The sequence below is a fragment of the Pseudophryne corroboree genome, chromosome 5, assembly GCF_028390025.1.
Source record: "Pseudophryne corroboree isolate aPseCor3 chromosome 5, aPseCor3.hap2, whole genome shotgun sequence".
Lineage (NCBI taxonomy): Eukaryota > Metazoa > Chordata > Amphibia > Anura > Myobatrachidae > Pseudophryne > Pseudophryne corroboree.
The window spans coordinates 761118529-761144372 of NC_086448.1; the positions used below are offsets into that span (position 1 = coordinate 761118529).

Consider the following 25844-nt stretch of genomic DNA (forward strand, 5'->3'; position numbering starts at 1 on the left):
GAACCTGTGCTAATTAGAACACCTGAGGGTAGTTGGGAGAGGTAGTGGTGGGGGGGGGGGGGGGGGGGACTGCACACCCTATTTCTATGCATATTAAGAGATGCTACCATGCTGAGGCTTCTAGTGCTACGCTGATGCACACTCCTTAGCACTAAGTAACATTTCTGTATGTCTGAAAGACACCATCCCGGTAACATGTTCCCGGGTTGGCGTCCCTGCTATTAACCAGGGTTTTTTCCGGGACAAAGGTTAAGTGTGAATGGTGTGACCCGGGATTTTACTCCCAGGTAGCACTTAGAAGCCTCTGATAGGCTGTTCGGGTCTGGCAGGAAGGGACCGGGTTTGCCTGCTTACACCCTGAGCTGTGTGTCATCGAAAGTACGCTTTCAGCAAACTGTACATGTATATGACATGTATGTCATGACATTAGTCTGGCAGCCCTGGCTTGTAGAATGCCAGGACAGACCAGGCTTATGTCTGAAAGGGGACGATCAGGGAATTTCCCAGGCCTTAGGTGTAGTGTGAAAGGGGGTCCCACCAAAATCCCAGGATTTTGGGGAGGTGAAAAACCCGGGTCTGTGCAGGGAAATTCCCAGGTCGCATGTCTGAGAGTGGTATAATAAGTTCTTCGTGCAACTGTTCTTAGTTATTAAGAGTGTGCATCAGCATTTTTCTTTTTCCAGCATTGTACTAGAAGCCTCAGCATGGTAGCACCTCTTAATATATTTAGAAATAGGGTGTGTAATCCACTCCCACCCCCCTCCCCCTTTTTCCAACATTATATTGGTAAGAATCTCATGCAGAGAGCTAGAACAAGGGAGAATCGCTACTTTTGCAGTGTTACAGGGTGCATTGTTTGCAACACTCTTTACTACAATTATACCCCTTTCACACCGCACAAATATCCCAGTATCGACACTGTATATTGCCAGGTAGACACGGGTCGCTGTGCTGTGACAAAGGTGCCACGGACGAATTCCTGGGTAGCCTGACCCGGTAATTCAACCTTGGAATAAAGAAGGGTTATTCCTGGGTTAACTACCGGGTCTGGTGCAGTGTGAACGGGTTGCCAGGTCGATGCGACCCAGGACCCGTTCACTGCATAGGGAGAGGCGGCGTGGAGATTATGTAATCTCCCAGTGCCAAATCCGCACCAGACGCCGGCTCCGTCCCCGGATAGCAACCCGTCCCATGGCGGTGTATAGGGTCTAAGGCTGGGTCCCACCTGGGAAGGACCCGTTTCCAATTCCCGGATGGGACCCGGCATCGAGATGTGAAATTGGTATTTAGTAATCAATTTGTAAGATGCCCAACGCTGCTGCCAGTAACAACCAAGTGTATAGTGGAGCGCTCAGCTACAGCTTAGCCTGTTTTGAGGGGGTTTTCCCCAGGGATATATGAAATCGCCACCCTGGAAATCCTCACAGTCCAGATGCCACCGGCACTTGTGTTATTCAGACCGATAAAAGACAAGGGAGCGCTCAGCAGACACATTTATTCAGGTATGCATTATACACGCATCATTTGAAGCAAATTAAAACAAATATACAAATACAAGCTTTGTCAAATGTAACTGGCACTAGTGTTCTAAGCGGAATACACTGGTGATTAGAATCATGTATTGGACTGCAGCGCATGGTGTATGATTGTAGAATCACTGCAGGACATTCAATAGCACCATCCATCGTGACAATACTTACAGAATACCGACGTCCCAATACCTACACCTGGTCTGCATTGTCAAAGTGAATACATTGCACAGATCACCAGTAAAGATGCTTTCACCACTTTCCGGACCTTTAGATTTTACTTTTTCTTTAAGATAAAACTATAAGACTAAAATTGCAGCCATATGCCACAGTCCCCCTTTACCACCCACACTGTGATTTATCTTGCAATTTTAGCTGTCACTTCCTCTTCTAAAGCCTGAGAGTGTCTTTGGTAGGTGAATACATTTGTACTTCATGACAGACATTTATAATGCTCTACCACAGTCTTTGCTTGGCCCGAAGGACATACAGAACTGTGAGGAAAATAAAATAAACATACATTTAATAAAAATTCTCAAAATGACCAGGCACTTATAACCCAGTCTTTGCTCACTGAAGGCACCAAAATAACCAGAGGGTGGTCTGCTCCCCTAAAGAAAGGTGAAATTGAACTGCCCTTTGTTTTCTCAGAGTAAGATTGGTTTAGATAGTGTCATATGGACGCCATTTTGTGTTGGTCTGTTTAACACAAATGATGCTAGAAAAGGGATATTTACAATACTTCTATTCAACATGTACCAGTTCTCTTTGTTGTGCAAAAAGAAAAAACAAAACAAAATACCTCTGCATAACTAAGTCACCACTACGCAACCGGATGCCCCATACCTTGCAGAACAATTAGCTTAAAACGTAACATTTTTTTTTCTCACAACCTCAATAACTTGGAATGAAGTTATAGTATACCCAGAATTAACTAGTGATTGTACTTAGGACCCTGTTATAAACGCTTACAGCAAAAAACCTCTCAGAACATTGACATGCAGTCAATATGGCCGCCCTGCAGTGCACGCAAGCCTGTTGTATATTGGGGAGTTTCAAGTTTGGCTGCAGTTTGCAGGTGACCCCTTACTTTCTGCTAATTGTAGAAGCACAAGCACTGAAAGATTGGGCACTTGGTAACCTTTCAACCGACTAACATATTATTATCGCCATAAATGTGCATTAGACATTGTCATTTTGTCACAATGCTTCAAATACGGGATTTTCAAAATCAATGTTACACAACGGGACGGTTTCAAGTTCTTTATTACTGTATTTTCCCGAGTGGTTACCCAACTGTTTAATTTTTTTTTTTTGCAAAGCTTTCCATATTAGCAGAACTGGTTAGTGGTAAAGAGTAGTATTGCAGCAATTACAGGCCTATATATCAGTTTGCATTGCACAGTTCCCTCCTGGGTGTGTTTTTGGATCAGTCTCTACATCGTCCTCTGTGTTTGGTATGCTCTGACAGGCACCCTCCTCTGCTATATAACTTAATTGTGGGACGTCCGTGCAAGGTACCGGGATGGTAACCATAGCAACTCCACTTGGCTGAGGAGAATTTTCCAGGCGGTCGTTTTCTACTTCCGGTAGTGGGCTGACGGTAACAAAGCGGCTGTGATACTCATTGGAGCCATGGCTGCAAGAAGTCTTCATGCTCTCCATATCGGAACAGCTGAACTCTGAGAAGTGACTGGAGTGAGAGTCTGCCACTGATGGTATGCTGTCACTAAGAGATGGGGAGTCACATTCACTGGAATGGGTGCTTTGCTGCTCCAGGAGCTGAGCGTCCATGTCCTCTCTCGTCTCATTAATCTTGGTGCTACTTTTCTTTCTTAGTTTGCCTTTGCACTTTTTGCCGGCTGTTGCATCTTTGGACCACTTGGTGGCGCTGCACTTACTCTCCGTTTGGCAGGCTACAGAACCACCTGTATTACTGCGGCTCGGGGCACTTCCGTCATCCATGCTACTGCTGCCACTGTGATGCCTGAATTTGGCTGGTTTAGACTCAATGTCCACCTGTACCTCCATGCTGTTACCTTCCCTGCAAATACATTTGTTGAACAATTAGCTCATACAGTGATTCAACCGTATCTGACAAGTAGACACTGGCAAGATATAGCCTATTAAAACAGTTCATTTATTATAAATCAGTAGCTATGGAAATGTGCCAAGACTAAAACAAAGCATTTCAAGATACAACCAGTTAAACAACACTGAATCAGATTGTTGCGTTATGGAAATAAGATCTCTCTCATAAAGCAGCAAGTATTTGCAATTTGATATTTAGCTTAGAATAACATCATTACTGTGACTGTCGTCGTCATGACTGTCTGGATGCTAACTACATCCCAAATATAGCATTTGTGTCTGGCCAATAGTCGTGTATAAAAGGGATTTGAATATCCTTAGCCAGGATTCAGTGTATGAGATTGAGGGAGAGATTTAGCAAAGCTTGAAGAGAGAGGTAAAGTACCAGCCAATCAGCTTCAGTCATACAGGCTGTGCTGGTCAGTCAGGAGCTGACTGGATGGTACTTCTCTACTTTGTGTCTCTCAAAGGCTTAGTACATAACCCTTTCTGTAAGGTAATGATGTTATTCTAAGCTAAATATCAAATTTGGGATGTAGTTAGCATCCAGACAGTCATGACGACGACAGTCACAGTACCGTCCGCGCAACCCCCCCCAGACTGTCCGCCGGTAAGTAATAGGGTTAGGCTGCAGGAGGGGTGGGTTATGGGGAGGGGAGGGTTACTTTACCAAAATGTGTCAGGATTATGACAGTCAGGATGCCGTTGTCGTCATTTTGACCGTCGGCATCCCATACTTGACCTGTATATTTCTATCATAGAGACATATGGGGGAGGAGCCATGAATTTACCTTGCATAAAAGCCTGTTCCGATTACATTAGATCTAATCAGAGCAGGACATGGAGACAATATTGAACAGAGCACCTATTGAGCTGATATAGGGCTGGGTTACAAAGGCGTCTAAGAACAATCTTCTATAAACAGTGGAGTAAGGATCTTTTTAGAACGTATTAATGTTCTCATAGCTCATCTATGACAACTAGCATATAATAGTATAACCAAAGCGTGAATGCTAAATTTCCCTGTTGGAATTCAGAGGCCACACACATACACAAATTGGACATGTCCGCCTATTAGAAACTCAGACTAGGGGGTCACTAGCCTGAGTGACACCAAAATAGCATGCCGCTTGGCAAGCCCCCAGCTTGATGAGAATGGGGATGTGACAAAAAGCCACACCCCAAAAATCATCACATACCAGGGGGTGTGGGGCCACAGGCGCAGGACACTCCCCCTTTCTCAGAGTACAGACAAGGGGGTGACACCCTAATGACCTCACTAGTCTGGGCCACTTTGTGTTGCTCTAGTACTAAAACACACCTTTCACTTAGTGGAGTGGGAAGGGAGACGTTTTGGGGCTCTGTCTATGTTGAAAGCCTGACTTAGGTGGCTGGACTCTTGGGATTGTAGGGCTACATCATCGTGACTATTGGATCAGCTCCAAAAATGCTTCCATTAGAGCACATTTACTTACATTGCATGTAGGTGCAAAAACTTACACTGAACTACAGAAGCCAATCAGCAATGAGCCATCACCTGTCTAGCGCAACATGGCTGCTTCGCTGCAGAACATGGCTGCTTCGTTGCAGTGGCTTAGTACAGATGCACCTATATGCAATGTTGATATTTATTACGGCGTTTACACATCCTAACTGGTATGAAGGACCACCAGGTTGGATAACAGAACTACGTACCTGTCCAGCGGAATATAAGAGTTCAGAATGGATCCAGCCATGGCTTTCGTGCTTGCATTGTCGCTGACTGTTCCTAAACTCACAGTGCCAGATTCCCCACTCAGGCTGTACCGCTCCTTCTGAATGTCTGCTTGGACTTCCAGCCTGCAAAGCGTTAGATAAGGACATGTAAAGCAATGGACAGGAGCACACTGTACGCAGATAGCACCACCATGAGTGAAGGTTAATCCAGGAATCACATCTGTCTCATTCTCCCACCACAGCCTACAACACTAGTAAAATCAGAGGTGCAGTTTTATCCATCACAGTAACCACTTTCATGCAAGACATTGGACCACCTAGCATGATGGGTAATTCCCGCAACATATACCGCCCTAACCATGAATACTTTTGTAGACATTGAGGCTTTGGAAATCTCCCAAGTCTTCTGCCTAATACTTGGGAGATGCACCTTTAGCCACGATTACAGCTGAGACGATAATTCTCATTCATCCATATACAAGTATATACATAACATATACAAATTTCATATTGGGCAACAGGTTTTTGATGTGACAAAGGTCCAGACTACTTTCTTGTATTGAAAGCACTAGATCCAGTATGGGTCTATTTACTATGCCTTGGTGAGAGAAAGCAGAGAGAGATAAAGTACCAAGGAGCTCCTGTTATTTTTCAAACACAGCCTGTAACATAACAGTTAGGAGCTGGTTGGCTGGGACTTTGGGGCAAATTTACTAAGCAGTGATAAGAGCGGAGAAGTGAGCCAGTGGAGAAATGCCCATGTCAACCAATCAGCACTGAAGTAACATCTATAATTTGCATACTATAAAATGATACAGAGCTGCTGGTTGGTCGATGAGGAAATTTCTCCACTGGCTCACTTCTCCACTCTTATCACTGCTTAGTAAATGTACCCCTTAATCTCCGTCCAAGGCTTAGTAAATAGACCTCTAAATCTCTCTCCACGGCTTAGTAAATAAACCCATATGTAATTTTGAAGTCAACCGAAATACCAAAAATAAGAATTTACTTACCGATAATTCTATTTCTCGTAGTCCGTAGTGGATGCTGGGGACTCCGTAAGGACCATGGGGAATAGCGGCTCCGCAGGAGACTGGGCACATCTAAAGAAAGCTTTAGGACTATCTGGTGTGCACTGGCTCCTCCCCCTATGACCCTCCTCCAAGCCTCAGTTAGGATACTGTGCCCGGACGAGCGTACACAATAAGGAAGGATTTATGAATCCCGGGTAAGACTCATACCAGCCACACCAATCACACCGTACAACTTGTGATCTGAACCCAGTTAACAGCATGATAACAGAGGAGCCTCTAGAAAAGATGGCTCACTACAGCAATAACCCGATTTTTTGGTAACAATAACTATGTACCAGTATTGCAGACAATCCGCACTTGGGATGGGCGCCCAGCATCCACTACGGACTACGAGAAATAGAATTATCGGTAAGTAAATTCTTATTTTCTCTAACGTCCTAAGTGGATGCTGGGGACTCCGTAAGGACCATGGGGATTATACCAAAGCTCCCAAACGGGCGGGAGAGTGCGGATGACTCTGCAGCACCAATTGAGAGAACTCCAGGTCCTCCTCAGCCAGGGTATCAATTTTGTAGAATTTTACAAACGTATTTGCTCCTGACCAAGTAGCTGCTCGGCAAAGTTGTAAAGCCGAGACCCCTCGGGCAGCCGCCCAAGATGAGCCCACCTTCCTTGTGGAGTGGGCATTTACAGATTTTTGGCTGTGGCAGGCCTGCCACAGAATGTGCAAGCTGAATTGTACTACAAATCCAACGAGCAATAGTCTGCTTAGAAGCAGGAGCACCCAGCTTGTTGGGTGCATACAGGATAAACAGCGAGTCAGATTTTCTGACTCCAGCCGTCCTGGAAACATATATTTTCAGGGCCCTGACAACGTCTAGCAACTTGGAGTCCTCCAAGTCCCTAGTAGCCGCAGGCACCACAATAGGTTGGTTCAGGTGAAACGCTGAAACCACCTTAGGGAGAAACTGAGGACGAGTCCTCAATTCCGCCCTGTCCGAATGGAAAATCAGATAAGGGCTTTTACAGGATAAAGCCGCCAATTCTGACACGCGCCTGGCCCAGGCCAGGGCCAACAGCATGACCACTTTCCATGTGAGATATTTTAACTCCACAGATTTAAGTGGTTCAAACCAATGTGACTTTTGGAACCCAAAAAACTACATTGAGATCCCAAAGTGCCACTGGAGGCACAAAAGGAGGCTGTATATGCAGTACCCCTTTTACAAACGTCTGAACTTCAGGGACTGAAGCTAGTTCTTTTTGGAAGAAAATTGACAGGGCCGAAATTTGAACCTTAATGGACCCCAATTTCAGGCCCATAGACACTCCTGTTTGCAGGAAATGTAGGAATCGACCCAGTTGAATATCCTCCGTCGGGCCTTACTGGCCTCGCACCACGCAACATATTTTCGCCAAATGCGGTGATAATGTTTTGCGGTTACATCCTTCCTAGCTTTGATCAGGATAGGGATGACTTCATCCGGAATGCCTTTTTTCCTTCAGGATCCGGCGTTCAACCGCCATGCCGTCAAACGCAGCGGCGGTAAGTCTTGGAACAGACAGGGTCCTTGTTGGAGCAGGTCCCTTCTTAGAGGTAGAGGCCACGGATCCTCCGTGAGCATCTCTTGAAGTTCCGGTTACCAAGTCCTTCTTGGCCAATCCGGAGCCACGAATATAGTGCTTACTCCTCTCCATCTTATCAATCTCAGTACCTTGGGTATGAGAGGCAGAGGAGGGAACACATACACTGACTGGTACACCCACGGTGTTACCAGAGCGTCTACAGCTATTGCCTGAGGGTCCCTTGACCTGGCGCAATACCTGTCGAGTTTTTCCCAACGGTTTATAATCATGTGGAAGACTTCTGGGTGAAGTCCCCACTCTCCCGGGTGGAGGTCGTGCTGAGGAAGTCTGCTTCCCAGTTGTCCACTCCCGGAATGAATACTGCTGACAGTGCTATCACATGATTTTCCGCCCAGCGAAGAATCCTTGCAGCTTCTGCCATTGCCCTCCTGCTTCTTGTGCCACCCTGTCTGTTTACGTGGGTGACTGCCGTGATGTTGTCCGACTGGATCAACACCGGCTGACCTTGAAGCAGAGGTCTTGCTAAGCTTAGAGCATTGTAAATGGCCCTTAGCTTCAGGATATTTATGTGAAGTGATGTCTCCAGGCTTGACCATAAGCCCTGGATATTCCTTCCCTGTGTGACTGCTCCCCAGCCTCGCAGGCTGGCATCCGTGGTCACCAGGACCCAGTCCTGAATGCCGAATCTGCGGCCCTCTAGAAGATGAGCACTCTGCAACCACCACAGGAGGGACACCCTTGTCCTTGGTGACAGGGTTATCCGCTGATGCATCTGAAGATGCGACCCGGACCATTTGTCCAGCAGGTCCCACTGGAAAGTTCTTGCGTGGAATCTGCCGAATGGGATTGCTTCGTAGGAAGCCACCATTTTACCCAGAACTCTTGTGCATTTATGCACTGAGACTTGGCTCGGTTTTAGGAGGTTCCTGACTAGCTCGGATAACTCCCTGTCTTTCCCCTCCGGGAGAAACAGCTTTTTCTGGACTGTGTCCAGGATCATCCCTAGGAACAGAAGACAAGTCGTCGGAACCAGCTGCGGTTTTGGAATATTGAGAATCCAATCGTGCTGCCGCAACACTACCTGAGATAGTGCTACACCGACCTCCAACTGTTCCCTGGATCTTACCCTTATCAGGGAATCGTCCAAGTAAGGGATAACTAAAATTCCCTTCCTTCGAAGGAATATCATCATTTCGGCCATTACCTTGGTAAAGACCCGGGGTGCCGTGGACCATCCATACGGCAGCGTCTGAACTGATAGTGACAGTTCTGTACCATAAACCTGAGGTACCCTTGGTGAGAAGGGTAAATTTTGACATGAAGGTAAGCATCCTTGATGTCCCGAGACATCATGTAGTCCCCTTCTTCCAGGTTCGCAATCACTGCTCTGAGTGACTCAATCTTGAATTTGAACCTCTGTATGTAAGTGTTCAAAGATTTTAGATTTAGAATCGGTCTCACCGAGCCGTCCGGCTTCGGTACCACAACAGTGTGGAATAATACCCCGTTCCCTGTTGCAGGAGGGGTACCTTGATTATCACCTGCTGGGAATACAGCTTGTGAATGGCTTCCAAAACTGTCTCCCTGTCAGAAGGAGACATCGGTAAAGCCGACTTTAGGAAAACGGCGAGGGGGAGACGTCTCGAATTCTAATTTGTACCCCTGAGATATCACCTGAAGGATCCAGGGGTCTACTTGCGAGTGAGCCCACTGCGCGCTGAAATTCATTGAGACGGGCCCCCCACCGTGCCTGATTCTGCTTGTAAAGCCCCAGCGTCATACTGAGGGCTTGGCAGAGGCGGGAGAGGGTTTCTGTTCCTGGGAACTGGCTGATTTCTGCAGCCTTTTTCCTCTCCCTCTGTCACGGGGCAGAAATGAGGAACATTTTGCCCGCTTGTCCACGAAAAGACTGCGCCTGATAATACTGCGTCTTCTCATGTTGAGAGGCGACCTGGGGTACAAACGTGGATTTCCCAGCTGTTGCCGTGGCCACCAGGTCTGAAAGACCGACCCCAAATAACTCCTCCCCTTATTAAGGCAATACTTCCAAATGCCGTTTGGAATACGCATCACCTGACCACTGACGTGTCCATAACCCTCTACTGGTAGAAATGGACAACGCACTTAGACTTGATGCCAGTCGGCAAATATTCCGCTGTGCATCACGCATATATAGAAATGCATCTTTTAAATGCTCTATAGGCAAAAATATACTGTCCCTATCTAGGGTATCAATATTTTCAGTCAGGGAATCCGACCACGCCAACCCAGCACTGCACATCCAGGCTGAGGCGATTGCTGGTCGCAGTATAACACCAGTATGTGTGTAAATACATTTTAGGATACCCTCCTGCTTTCTATCAGCAGGATCCTTAAGGGCGGCCATCTCAGGAGAGGGTAGAGCCCTTACAAGCGTGTGAGCGCTTTATCCACCCTAGGGGGTGTTTCCCAACGCACCCTAACCTCTGGCGGGAAAGGATATAATGCCAATAACATTTTAGAAATTATCAGTTGTTACCGGGGGAAAACCACGCATCATAACACACCTCATTTAATTTCTCAGATTCAGGAAAACTACAGGTAGTTTTTCCTCACCGAACATAATACCCCTTTTTGGTGGTACTCGTATTATCAGAAATGTGTAAAACATTTTTCATTGCCTCAATCATGTAACGTGTGGCCCTACTGGAAGTCACATTTGTCTCTTCACCGTCGACACTGGAGTCAGTATCCGTGTCGGCGTCTATATCTGCCATCTGAGGTAACGGGCGCTTTAGAGCCCCTGACGGCCTATGAGACGTCTGGACAGGCACAAGCTGAGTAGCCGGCTGTCTCATGTCAACCACTGTCTTTTATACAGAGCTGACACTGTCACGTAATTCCTTCCAACAGTTCATCCACTCAGGTGTCGACCCCCTAGGGGGTGACATCACTATTACAGGCAATCTGCTCCGTCTCCACATCATTTTTCTCCTCATACATGTCGACACAAACGTACCGACATACAGCACACACACAGGGAATGCTCTGATAGAGGACAGGACCCCACTAGCCCTTTGGGGAGACAGAGGGAGAGTTTGCCAGCACACACCAAAGCGCTATATATATACAGGGATAACCTTATATAAGTGTTTTTCCCCTTATAGCTGCTGTATTGTTAATACTGCGCCTAATTAGTGCCCCCCTCTCTTTTTTAACCCTTTCTGTAGTGTAGTGACTGCAGGGGAGAGCCAGGGGAGCTTCCCTCCAACTGAGCTGTGAGGGAAAATGGCGCCAGTGTGCTGAGGAGATAGGCTCCGCCCCTTTTTCGCAGACTTTTCTCCTGCTTTTTTATGGATTCTGGCAGGGGTTAAAATTCATCCATATAGCCCTGGGGGCTATATGTGATGTATTTTCGCCAGCCAAGGTGTTTTTATTGCTGCTCAGGGCGCCCCCCCCTAGCGCCCTGCACCCTCAGTGACCGAAGTGTGAAGTGTGCTGAGGAGCAATGGCGCACAGCTGCAGTGCTGTGCGCTACCTTGGTGAAGACAGGACGTCTTCTGCCGCCGATTTTCCGGACCTCTTCTGTCTTCTGGCTCTGTAAGGGGGCCGGCGGCGCGGCTCTGGGACCCATCCAGGCTGGGCCTGTGATCGTCCCTCTGGAGCTAATGTCCAGTAGCCTAAGAAGCCCAATCCACTCTGCACGCAGGTGAGTTCGCTTCTTCTCCCCTTAGTCCCTCGATGCAGTGAGCCTGTTGCCAGCAGGTCTCACTGAAAATAAAAAACCTAAACTAAAACTTTCACTAAGAAGCTCAGGAGAGCCCCTAGTGTGCACCCTTCTCGTTCGGGCACAGAGATCTAACTGAGGCTTGGAGGAGGGTCATAGGGGGAGGAGCCAGTGCACACCAGATAGTCCTAAAGCTTTCTTTAGATGTGCCCAGTCTCCTGCGGAGCCGCTATTCCCCATGGTCCTTACGGAGTCCCCAGCATCCACTTAGGACGTTAGAGAAAGTGGAATTCAGTTGTACTGGCGATGTGATGCTGGGAAATGGCATGATGCCTTGCCACGAAGAGTTACACTAACCCTGGCATTGCAAGTTATCTTGCGCAGCTATATGGGGTGTAGGGCAAAATGTGAGATGTAGACGGACGTGATCTGCTGTTGCGGAGTGACAATCCCGTCCATCACGCTGAATTTCCCTCAAAGTGTCCACATATGGAATCCAATATGGCTTCTACAGACAACAGACTGCACCAGGGTATGTGTATCTTAGCACAATGGGCGAGTACTGATGTAACCAATGGTAATTGTGGGGTCCTTTTCTAACTGTCATCAGTAGTTTGTGCTGGATGTAAGAGAACACAATGAGGAAAAGGAAAAACTTTTTATAGCCGCCGGTTGTATTATTTCACACAAAGCAAGTCACTTTTGGCTTCCAGTTTACTTTCAGCTTATGTATACACTTAGTAGGTGTTGAAAGACATTAAATTGTAGTATTGTTATCCAGCTGTCTAAAGGTTTTACCTCAGGAAATTTAGTTTTAACTTTCCATTTTTTTTTTATTTTGAGACCTCAATCTGCAAAACATTTTCATTCGGCACAAAAGGAGCCATTGAAGATGCTCTAGTACACTCGTTCCCAGTTTATTTACTCACACCCTAGGCATCCACAGGTACAGAAGCTAGGGCAGGCAAGCTCACCTGTACACATTAATGCACATTGGTGACCGAACGACTATACAAACTGTATATCCATGAGACCGCTCCACGGTCCGCCTGGTGATACAGCAATCCTAACTGGGCATAAAGCACTGGTCACCTTACATATAGTGCATCAGGCATTGTGTCAGGAGAACACAGCACATTAACTCTCTAGGAGCCAGAACCCCATGAATACATTGCTGTCACTGGCTCCAGTTCTAGGATTACGGATCACATATTAGTTTTACCCCCAGATATAAAGCCACCTATGGGGCACTCGTTATGATGTTGGGCAGGTGGGGAATGGTAAGCACATAACTGCAGTGAAGATGGTTTATAAGCAGTCACCACTGATGGACACTATGCAACTGAAGATAATAGCGACTAGGTCTGTACCTTGATGATATTAATTTTAAATCTCACATATAACCTACAAAAGGTTTCTTTTAATCATTATTGCTCAGAAAAATTATCTGGGATAATACATGTAATAGCGTTCTCCAATCAATCATTTTATGCCTACATAAAGCGGAGGTAGCCAGATTGAAAGGAACTGGAATTCATAATGGCAGTCTGTAACATGGCAGTTAGGAGAGGACTGGCTGGTGCAATTTATCACTTCACAGTGAAATTTATCACTCATTGATAAATGAGCCCAAATGTTTCTATTAATGAACTGCACAGCCATAATAAGAGGGGAAACGAGTGTAAATCCTACGTGCTCTGTTATGGAGCCTTACAGCACACACACCACAGTTGTGTATCATTACCTGAAACATTAGAAGCAAACCATGTATGGGTAACCGTGCATTGCATTAGCCTGTAGGGTTATGCATGGGAGTGGGCTGTGGATAATGGGAGTCAGTCTGTATTGCTGCTGGTACCCAGAGGATCCTGGGACGGTTCCAGCCACTAAGGGCTGCTGTCAGTGTTCTGTATCCATAGCTGAAGCAGTGATTGGTTGATAGCACCTTTAGTCTCCGGTATAACGGGTTCTGTAGTTGTGCTGCTATGTAAGCTTTGAATGATCATACGATGTGCAGATTGGAGCGGTATTTGGATATTGTTGAGTCAGTGATCTAATGGATATATCGGAGTTAGAATGGGCATGACTTAGTGGTCAATAAATTCTTCCTGTAAAGACCCCCCAACATCACTCTGGGTAATCCAAAGGGTGACATCATAAACACCATTTATTTGGCAGAGAATGATTGGATAGGAATCCTTGCTGTCTGCACTATGAGAATACAGGAGCCTGTCCAGTATGTCTTGTGTAATGGGGAATATAAGGAACGGATTATCAGTATGTATACTTGTCACATTCACACTTGCTTACAGGTTTCATGCTAAGTAATATGTACCACTGACAGCTAGAACTTGGGCAGAGAATACATTTATTTCCCTGTTCTCCACACAATTAGCTGGAATGGAGAACGTGACTTGTACTTTACCTATTAAAGCAATTCACCATAGCACTCCCAGAGAGGCTGCCAGTAATGCTGGCCCCTGCCAGCGCCATGGTACTGGCGGTCTCGCTCAGGTTGTCTCGGATTGCGCCAATCCTGTCCATGTGACTGCCGCTGGCGCTCAAGCTGCCAGTCATGCCTCCTACGCTTCCTTCCCCGATACTGGGGTTATGCAGAGCCTCTGCTACAGATGTGGTGTCTAAACAAAACAGAGAAAAGGTTGGAGCAATGCATACAAAGCGCCGACTGCCGCCCACTCTGCACAAAACTACATCACCATCAACTAACAGGCTGTGAAAGCTATGCAAACAATGGCTGAGGATTGCAAAGGTCATACGCCAACAATGACCGGTGACACCAGATCTCTGTTATGTCATATGACATTAATGGCTGAGATCAGGAAGTTACCAGGGGAAATCACGCTTCATACTTTCCCTGAGAAGTCACTGCTATCCTTGGCTCACACACAGTAGCAGGGAAAAGTAATGGGCCTATAGAGAACATAGAGTTCCCCTACTGGAAAATAAACAGGTCTAGTGGATAAAAAACACAGGGGGAGATATAGCACACATTCTGAAAGGGACAAGCTCAGGTGTTGCCCATAGCAACCGATCAAATTCCTTCTACTATTAGAAGGATCAATAAAACTCAGCCACAGGGACTTAATATTCAGATTACACATCTATCACAGCACATTCAGTGATTTCACGGGTATTTGGTGCAGCAGTGTCCGGTGGAACAGCAGTGTCAGGCAACATTCACAGTCACAATAAGCAGTGTGTTTTTTATCACAGGACATTTGGTCTAATGTGCTTTGCAGAAGTAACAGAATGTTGTAAAAATATTGTCACGGTATATTTATACTTTGATTTTTTTCCCCCCATCTCTGTGTCTGTTACAAATATGTATATATATACACACACACACACACACACACACACACACATACATATTTATATATATATATATATATATATATATATATATATATATATATATATACACATACACACATATATATATATATATATATATATATACACATACACACACACACACACATATATATATATATATATATGTATATATATATACACACACACATTAAAAAAAACTCATAAACATGATTTTATTTATGTATAATAAACCTTTATTACAAGCCACCAAACTCGTGTAGGGGTGTCTCTCGGGGTATAAACCGATCACTGGTTGCTAGTGTATAAATGGGCGGCATTCCTGTGTAGCGCGTACTATATGTTCTCTCCAATTACACACAACTGTCCAGTCTCTTACAGAACGCCGTAACACCACAAGCATTTATTCTGCAATGTAATCCTATGAAGGAACATGGAAATTAGTCACATCTACTCTGTGGTTTGCCTAATAGCAGAGGATGATTGCTACACAATGCATGACTGTTCAGTGTCAATGCTGCAGCCCTTGGCAAACTTTAGCCAGAAGATAATTATTTGTCATCTTGGCTGGGAGATTGCTGGCTTGTCTGTGTTAGAAACTATTCTCTTGGCATGAACGGAGCGGTTTGGAGCTTAATCTTGCCTTATATGGGAGGAGACAGCCACCGAAACTGAACAGAGCACCTAACAAAACCCAGCTGTGTAGCTTTAAATGACCAGCAGAGGGCAACAGGGTGTCTTTAATAAAAAATAATATATAGTGTAGTCAATGCATTGTAGTACTAATCGACATAATGCAAATTAGCTGGAGATCTGAAACGCAGACGCCTATCACAAGTTCTGAAAGAGACAGGACACAGAGTACTTTGCCATAACTGTAAAGGTTACAGAAAAATGCTCTATCATCATGTAGTTTTCAAGTCTTATTGTGGATGCTTCTTGGTGTGCTGGGGCAAAACTTCTCTTTTTCTAAGGTTATGGAGATATTAAACTTGGAAAAAAGCAACCACCAAAGTGGCAGAATATATGAGCCATCCCATGGGCGAATGTGGGGAAATCGGCGCTCTATGGCTTTTAGGAGGGGCCCGGAAATCCTTGCAGGCACTGCTGTCAGACTTTCTGCAATTATCATCTAGCCATGCCCAATCCTCACTGTGGATAAGGAGAATAAATGTAAACAGATCAGGATCTACCTTTTCTTTTTGCTTAACTTATTGGGAGTGCCAGCAGGCAGTACAGGAGACAGCCTAATGGCACTGGGGACCTGACGGACCCCAAGTCATGACATGGGCGTGGGAATACAGAAATATAAAGCCTAAGCAGCTGATTACCAAACCAATAAATAATCAAGTGCTAACTTCTCACTGGTGACCACTGACAGGCCCAGGAGACCAACCACATTGATAGACAAGGACACCTTAACTTTAGACTGGGAGCCACCATGTTAATTCTGCTTAGAAATTGCTGGTTCTGGCGCCCCACTCTGAAATAAACTGTTCAGCCCGCCTATATACCCTCCCCATTAACAACTATTTTTTTTAACTCTTTGGGGTCGATTCTATTCGGCAACTTAAGAATAGCGCCGGGAATTAGCTCCCGACGCTATTCAATTCAGCTGCTAGTGACCCGCAATTGTCGGGAATTCTTCTCTCATCCCCGGGGGATGAGAGAAGAAACCCGACAAAAGTGCTGCCTCGCGGCCGGCGCGAGGCTGATTCTGTCGGGAATCAGCCTCGCCGCGGGTAGTTAAGTCGGAGAATGCCCGTTCTCCCGACAAAACTACCTGTTAAGTCGGCGAGAACGGGACATCGCCGACTTAACTGGAGCTGAATTGAATAGCGTCGGGAGCTAATTCCCGGCGCTATTCTTAAGTTGCCGAATAGAATCGACCCCATTATTTATTCAGCAAGAGCCAATTGGACATACAGAAATATATATGCGGATACTTATAAACAGATAGCTCTCAATTTTACAAATGAAAAAAACAAAACATAGTACAAAATGAAGTTAAAGAAAACAAATCATAAGAAGGGGAGGGGGCGGGGGTGGGGGTGGGGGGGGGGGGAGATAGTCAGGTAAAAAAAAAGAAAAGAGAAAGCAAGACAACAGTAAGTACAATTACTGGCGGTAGAGTATTCAGTAGTAAGCTTATAGTAAAAGCAGTGTGGGGAGGGCCCGAGCGCAAATAGTCAAAGGTTCAGGAACAGTTTTCGAAAGAATTGCCAATCCTTAACTAGGACAAGGCGACCTTGCTGACAACCAGGGGTCTCCAACTAAATTGAATTTATGGGGGCAGTCATGGAGAGTACGTAGTTGTCTCCACATTGGCAATAAACCAGATCTAGTTGCTTAGAACTTGTATGGTGAGGGGGGATTTTACATTTCTGGCGATTAAGGATTTTGCAGTACTAAGACATGGGAGAATAATTTGTTCAAGGTGGGGGCCAACATCCTGAAAAGGGCAGGCCAGCAAAAAGACCCAAGGGTTTAGGACAAGCGGAATGCCGGAGAAGGATTTCAACAGATCAAGGACTTTATTCCAGAAAGGAACTATGATAGGGCAAGTCCACCACATGTGATACAAGGTGCCTCTAGCCGCAGCCTCGCCAACTAACCGGAGTAGTAGAGGGGAAGCATTTAGACAGTCTATCTGGGGTATTGTACTACCTATAATACAATTTATAGGAGGTTTCTTTTATGCGAGTTGAGAGTGAGCTCTTAGCAATTCCATCGCTCACCTCCTCTAACATGAGTCACCCGGAGGGGGGCAGAGATCCCACTCCAGCTCATGGTGGGTCCGCACGGGAGAGGCAGCCTCAATCAGTATCTAGTAACCCATTAACAACTTTTAAAGCAACATCAAACTGAATATAATATGTAAAATTAATGTAATACCTTCAGATCTTACAAAGCCTGCGGCGTAGAACCTTGAAAATTTGTCCTTTGTACCCACAAGTTAAGACATGAATAAGTGATTTATAGGGTTTTCCCCTTACTGAGACTATAGCTCTCACCTGCTGCAGTATTTGCTCCTCCAACATTTATATCATTTTCATCATCAAATTCTATCCGGACACCTTTGCCACTGCCAGCTGACACGCCACACCCTCCACTGCGGCAGAGTGATATGGGAACTACGCCGTATACATACGCTAACATAATAGGGACTCCGATACCTTCAGGATAGAAAAAAAAAATCCATGTAAGACAAATAGTTTACATACAAACTCATTTAATGGGGAACAAAAAAAAAATAAGAATAGAGGAAACAGAGCAATTAATGTCTGATTACATTCACACCCTGGAGCGCTGGCAGAAGGATGCACTCCTGTCTGGTAGTACTCGACACCAAGGCAATGTTCTACCACTGTGACTGCAAGTCACAGGCTACTGTCAGACAGTCTTGTCACATGGTGTTTGCAGAGGTCTAACAATTAATTTGTTTAACCAACCACATATCAGATCAAATCATGGCCAGTCTGGTTTAACACCATGTTCTGTGGAATTACTTGTATTCGCTGGTATGGGCTGTCTGCTTTCACTAGTCTCACTTGTATCATATACAAACCCTTAGGGGTCAATCCCATTACGTTCAAGAGGGGTGAGTTGCCATTTCAACAGCACCCTAACTCGCCCTGGAACTGGCATATAGCCACAATTACTCACCGGTAATAGGACTGACCCTTTGATGGAAGGTGGAAAGAAAAAAACAGCCACTTGAATCAGTACAGCAGCTCTTACATGTCAGTCGTACACATACAGGGCACAGAATATATTAGAAAAAAGGGTACTGTAAGCTAAATTTGACATGAATGCTTCCTTACCTACGGTTACAGCAGCAACAACTGGAGACACGATGACGGACAAAGTGACACCGCCCGCAATGGCCAGATTTCTCTTGTGCTTTGAAATGTCTTTACCCTCGTATCGGTTGTGGATCTGAGGAAAACAGTCATTGTGAACACCAGTATGACTGTAGCATAACATACATCTGTCACACTAGAAACACAACCCTATGGAAAGGCTGTGTATCTCACTACAAATAAACAGATTTATTTGATGAACTGACCAGAAGGAATATGCTTCTATAAGTGCAGAGGCTAGATTGCTACAAGAATAAACAGATATAGATGAACACGTGAGCCCCTGGATGTGATTTACCCACCATGGTTACTAATAAAGCTCACCATAATATAATATCCCCCCCTCCTCTCCCACTGAGAGGTGCAGCCATTCATAAACAGGTGAGCATTTGGTCCACCTACTTGTAGGGTGAGCAAGGCTCCCACACCATATAGTATCACTTTATGTCAAGGCGACATTTTCTAAAGTCAAGGGAATCATTGGGTCTATAGTCTCCAATCTACTGAGGTGTTTGCATTAGTGTGACTTTACCAGAAAATCCGTCTGCTTCTGTGCCTTACCCAGTTGCAATACTGAGTAATGTACAACCACATGCAAAGCAACCAAACGGGAAAGTTTTCCCAAAATGAGGACGTAACACATTAAGGGGGTGATCCAAATAGGCATCTGTCCAATTAAATTAGCTACAAGTACCCCGCATGCTAAGCCTCAGATATTGAATTGATCCTGGCGTGAGCTATTCTCCACGCAGCAAACCCTGCTCCTATTTGAATTTTAAACCTCCCCCCCCACCCCCTAAAGATGCATCTAAAAAAGTTGGTGCATGGGAGAAAGACACGTGACCTACAGAAACCAGTGTGGCCTTTATATTGTAGAGCAAATTAGAAGATGAAAGTAAATGTGTTCGTTTGATACGGACTACAGCACCGTTTTACAGTGCACCAGTTTCCTGCACGTCCCGAATTATAGGCAACTGGGAATAGAGGGCTCAGAAGCAGATAGTGAGAACAGAGCATCTCTATATCAATCAATATGCCAGGGCCTCGCTGGTAGAATTACACTCACAGTCATTGTAGAGACCTACAATGAGGTGGGAATGACATGTAGAAATGAATCATAGCACCGTACTACTATTATCATCAACAATGCTATAAGGTTTCTTTCATAGGTTCTCTTTCTCATACCAGCAATCATATACATGGCAGGAAAAATAGGTTTAATATATGTAATAATTATGTTAAAAACTGTAATTTCATTGTAAATGACACAGCTTAGTCGTTACGCATTTAAAAGGACAGTCACATGTATGCAATATGTACACGTATGAGATATTACAGCACATGAACTACTATAACTAACACTGTCGCTTGTTGCTATGGAAAAGAATATGTGGTAGTGGATCGTATAGAGACTGTAAAGTCTCCCACCTGCCCAAGGAAATGGTTTTCTCGCACCCCAAACACCCCCCTCCCCTCCCGGAGCAGATGCCACCTGTAACTTCGCCCATCTGAGCTGGCACTTGTTTACTATGTCTGCACACGTTGGACATGGCTGCACCAGATAAAGAAGGATAAAGCCATGGGAGAATGGAAAGCAGACCAGCACGCTATCTCATATGAAGGCTTATTAAAGAAGAGACTGACCAGAGCTACGCGAGACCCAGCACACGAGGGCATAAGAAGACAGTGCTCTGAAAGCTGTCATAGATAATAATAATAATAATACGATAATAACTAGCAATAGAAAAAAGTCTTTACCTTGCGTCCGACGTACACCGGTATACCAATGATCATGGCGGGAATGGCAATGCCAGCTATCAAAGCTATGCCAACAGGGGCCCCAACTAGGGTGCCAAGCTGCCACAGGATCTTCTTCTTCCGGCTCCAAGGCTTCTTCCCCCAGAACGTACATCCGGAAGGGCTGGAAGATGAAACAGCGACACTACATGAGAACACCGCTCTATCCAAGAGATCCAGAATGCAGCAGCCAAGGAATGTAAGGATGCATTGGGCTGGTGTATACCCAATTACCCTAATAAAGAACCCCGATACACCCTGTCATCAGACGGGCATTACACCATCAGACAGGAATTACACCATCAGGTGGGAATTACACAAGAGGGGTCATCAGACGGGCATTACATCAGACCGATATTACAGTAACATGGTTCTAGATAGCAGATTCACAATACACCATATTTCTGCACTCTTGGCTATGATCATGTTTCACACCAGTTAATAGTAATATTTTACGAGTATTTTGTCCTAATTAATTATCATCAATACAGTAGCAGCAATGATACAACAATACAGCATTTCCAGAAAGCGTTAGACAATTCAGGAATTCAGTATGATATGCCGACATCCTCAAAGTTCACACTGACATAATGGGGACATTCAGAATGTGGACAATACTATTTGTCAACATTGTGGATGTCAATGTACTCAGTCGACACACTCAACCTGTCGACACCCCGAATGCCGACATACTGACTGGAACCCCATTTGGGTAGGATGCATTTTTCCCAGTAATATGCAGTTACCTGTCCTAGAATATGAGAAACATATACATTATACTAGTTGGTTTATCTAACGAACACTTACAGATGCAACACAGGATATCATTGCAAAATAGCAGCCTAGAGTCTTAGATGGAAGAGAAGTTTCCTTGTAAGTATCTGTGTGTGATCTCTTTACCAAGAAGCGTTGTATACAGAAATTCCAGTAACCAGCAATAAGGAAGTAAGGGCTAAAACACACTACCCGGCTTTTGCCGGCCGGGAAAAAACCGTCCGGCTTTTTCCCGTGCCGGCATTGTAGTTAACAGTGTGAGGGCTAGAGTCCCTTCACACTGCACGGCCCCGGCCCGGCTGCCGGGTTGCAGCCGGGTCTCACCACTGGAAGGTCCGGCGGCCGCCGGGCCGTCTTTGCAGCCAGTGAACCGTGTGTGTGAAGGGGAGCTTTCACACACAACGGTTTTTTCTGAAGCAGTGTCTGATGCTGCACATGCGCACAGCATCACACACGGCTCAAAGCCGTCCTGTGTGCGAGACTCTGCCGGTTTCTCCCGGATGGCAAAAAGCCGGACAAAGTTTGTCCGGCTTTTTGCCATCCGGGAGAAACCGGCCAGTGTGTTACAGCCTTAACTGTGAGGAGCACTGATAAAGTACCAGGAATGACAGGCAGTGTGGGGGAAAGATGAAGGACATTTATAAATCTTATATCACATACCAATCCTAACGCCTTTACTGTACTAGAGTGTGTACACAGCCAACGCTTAGGGGATAAAGGTTCTATTTGCAAAACAGAGTATTATGGTGTAGCTTCTGTATTTAACGCAAACATAAATACTGAAACAAGCAAAAACAAACCCCAATGAAACCAGAGTTATTCATTAACTTGAATTCTAAAATGATTCAAAGGAAAACAGAGTTTTTAAACTGAACCGTGGGCCATTTACCAAAGGAGTGTGAATCCGTAGCAAAAGACGGTCGAGGCAAGTAGGACCCAGGCTCTTGTCCAATGGTCGTTGCTACAGCCACACCAAAAACACACTCTCAAAATAGTCACCACTTTCTCCACTTCTATTTAAACCCGTCTATTCTGGGAATGAAAGCCATAATCATCCTTAAGAACACAGCAGGGGAAACGCTATAAACAGCCAAATGCCAGGCTGTATACAAGAGACAGCTATTACTCAAAGCACAAAATGTTTCATTGAAAGGTGACAATGGTAAAATAAATGAAGCTGTCTAAATCCCAACTCTCCGGCCTCATACACATGGGAACTGAAAATCAAGAGCACATCGGCAAAGCCTACCGATGGCCACGCTCCAAAATATAGCACGCACACGAATGGGCCCGTACAAGCGTTGGCTTCACGTCCATTTCCTGACGCTTGGTAAATATGATGGCGTGCTGAATTAAATATATAGGGGTCAATTCTATTCGGCAACTTAAGAATAGCGCCGGGAATTAGCTCCCGACGCTATTCAATTCAGCTCCAGTTAAGTCGGCGATATCCCGTTCTCGCCGACTAAACAGGTTGAATTGTCGGGAGAACGGGCATTCTCCGACTTAACTCCCCGGCGCGAGGCTGATTCCCGACAGAATCAGCCTAGCGTCGGCCGCGAGGCAGCACTTTTGTCGGGTTTCTTCTCTCATCCCCCGGGGATGAGAGAAGAATTCCCGACAATTGCGGGTCACTAGCAGCTGAATTGAATAGCGTCGGGAGCTAATTCCCGGCGCTATTCTTAAGTTGCCGAATAGAATCGACCCCATAGAGTATGCAGCCGGATTACTCTGAGAATGCTCTTTGGTTTATTAAAAGTAAAAGAACAAAGGGGGGGGGGGGGGTGAAACCTCCTCCAGAAAATACTATAGAACACTGTATAAAACTAGTGCAAGAATTATGAAGACTTGTGTAACAGTGAGGTTTAACATTAAAAAAACAAATGTGAGCGTGACTAATTTCTTCTACACGGCAGCTTAAGCTACAAGAACAGCAACAGGTTGATTAAACCCACACACACGCACGAGGTTACTCTCCGCAGCAGCAACCTATGGTCTCCAGGAGGGTGCAGAGCAGGTAATGGTGCATGAAATCCTGGCTGACAGAGCACGCCGGGGGGGCAGATCAGCACTAGGCAGTGAGTTTGGGTCTGCAATCTGCAACACAGCTTAATGCCACAATGTAGGGAAGTTTCCATGTAATTCACATGCTCAGGAAGCCGTAGGGGCTCTGGGACAGTGATATAAACACGGAGAGTCCCATTCATCAAACAAGCTAAGGACAGGCGTGGGCCACTTCATAGTGCGTTTATCTATCGTGTACCAACCTTAGATAATGCAGGTCTGAGATTTCCTTCATGCACAGCCAGCAGAACTCACAGCCGCACACAGCACATGTCATGTGGTTACAGCTCCCGTCATTCATCTTTATGATATATGCAGCACATCTCGGGCAAGGCTTGATATCATCCGCTAGTCACAAGAAAGCAAAAAGCAATTTGTTTAATCCCACCAAACATACAAGATAAGATAAAACAAAAATACCACTTGCACTAGATTTACTAACATATGAAACATGAAAGAGGTACAGGCCTGGGTTTCATTAACGCCATCCTTAACAAACCTCTCAGACATCTTTTCTTAACTTGCCCTCTTTTATTGAATGAAATGTAAATAAATTATTATTACAGGTTGAGTATCCCATATCCAAGTATTCCGAAATACGGAATATTCCGAAATAGTCTTTTTTGAGTGAGAGTGAGATAGTGAAACCTTTGTTTTTTGATGGCTCAATGTACACAAACATTGTTTAATACACAAAGTTATTAAAAATATTGTATTAAATGACCTTCAGGCTGTGTATATAAGGTGTATATCAAACATAAATGAATTGTGTGAATGTAGACACACTGTTTAATGCACAAAGTTATAAAAAATATTGGCTAAAATTGCCTTCAGGCTGTGTGTATATGTTACATAAATGCATTATGTGCTTAGATTTAGGTCCCATCACTATGATATCTCATTATGGTATGCAATTATTCCAAAATACGGAAAAATCCGATATCCAAAATACCTCTGGTCCCAAGCATTTTGGATAAGGGATACTCAACCTGTATAACCAGTTATTTATATAGCGCACACATATTCCGCAGCGCTTTACAGAGAATAATTGTCCATTCACATCAGTCCCTGCCCCAGTGGAGCTTACAATCTATGTTCCCTATCACATGTACACACACATTCACGCTAAGGTTTTGTTGGGAGCCAATTAACCTACCAGTATATTTTTGGATTGTGGGAGGAAACCGGAGTACCCGGAGGAAACCCACGCAAGTACGGGGAGAATATACAAACTCCACACAGTTAGGGCCATGGTGGGAATCGAACTCATGACCTCAGTACTATGAGGCAGTAATGCTAACCATTACACCATCCGTTCTGTGACTATACTAATGAGAACAGAAGTGGTCACATGACAGTTTACTGGTATGTAGCAAAGGGGCATATGGAATAAAGGTACTGATATATTAATGGTGCATTCTATATAAAGGCCCTCAGTGTGGGGGTTATTTTGTGCACTGCCCCCTACTGTGAGCAAGCAGCACTTACACTTTAACACTAATAAGCACTGGGCTCGTCAAATCCCAGAACTGCAAAGACTGCGAGCACCCACAACCATTAAGTCTGGAGGATCACACTAGTACGTATCCTCTGCTGCTAAGGATACACTGTGCAATAGCCTGGTTAACTATTACATCAGACTTTAAAGCCCTGTGTATATTATTCACCATGTGATTCTGGGTACAGATGGGTTATCATCATCAGCACCAGAGAATCACAGTTATCTTACTGCAGAGATATTGTGCTGGCAGCTGGGCTCTATGCCAGGATGTGTGTAATAACGAGACATCTTTACACTGCCTGTCCCGGATCTGCTAGCTGCAAGAAAGTCATTTATACAGGACAACTCTGTGGCTCAAGCTAAGCGGTAAAATATGGAAGAACAAAGATCACCATCAGTATTTTATTACTGCATGGAGAACGGACACATCCAAAGCCATCTTTTTCCAAACCAATCACTATCTTACTACTAAATCATGATAGGAGGAGATACCTGCAGCTCCAGACTCCTGGCTATAACTGATGGACGATGAGCGGACGGTCCTCAGGCGCAAGCTCTGCGCTCTTTCTTGGCGTGCAGCGTCACAGGTCTGATTTGGGTGCCAGATCTGTTTGCAGTGGTAGCAGAACTCTGTCCCGCACCCGTCACGGCCGCAGGTTATCTTTGGGCAGCTGGCACAACCAAAAGCAATTACGGCATAGCTGGGAGACAGAAAAGGATATTGAAAAATGATGGCAATTGATTAGGAGATCAGCAGTGATTGAGAACACAGATATAACTATCATGTCATATATGTGCAACATTATTATTAATGATCTCAGCGAGATC

At 45.1% G+C, this 25844-nt stretch overlaps 1 protein-coding gene across 3 annotated transcripts in view; it reads right to left on the reverse strand.

Moving 5' to 3' along the window:
* Positions 1-1480: 1480 nt before the first annotated feature.
* RNF19A (ring finger protein 19A, RBR E3 ubiquitin protein ligase) overlaps positions 1481-25844 on the reverse strand; it is a 141622-nt gene continuing 117258 nt past the window's right edge. For all 3 annotated transcript variants that reach the window (XM_063924201.1, XM_063924204.1, XM_063924202.1), the window contains exons 3-10: positions 25509-25717; positions 23719-23863; positions 20639-20801; positions 18842-18956; positions 18032-18193; positions 14089-14302; positions 5316-5459; positions 1481-3573 (exon numbers count right to left, since the gene is read on the reverse strand). In XM_063924201.1, coding sequence (XP_063780271.1) covers positions 2910-3573; positions 5316-5459; positions 14089-14302; positions 18032-18193; positions 18842-18956; positions 20639-20801; positions 23719-23863; positions 25509-25717 — 1816 coding nt within the window. In that variant the 3' untranslated portion in view covers positions 1481-2909. The remainder of the gene's footprint in view (positions 3574-5315; positions 5460-14088; positions 14303-18031; positions 18194-18841; positions 18957-20638; positions 20802-23718; positions 23864-25508; positions 25718-25844) is intronic.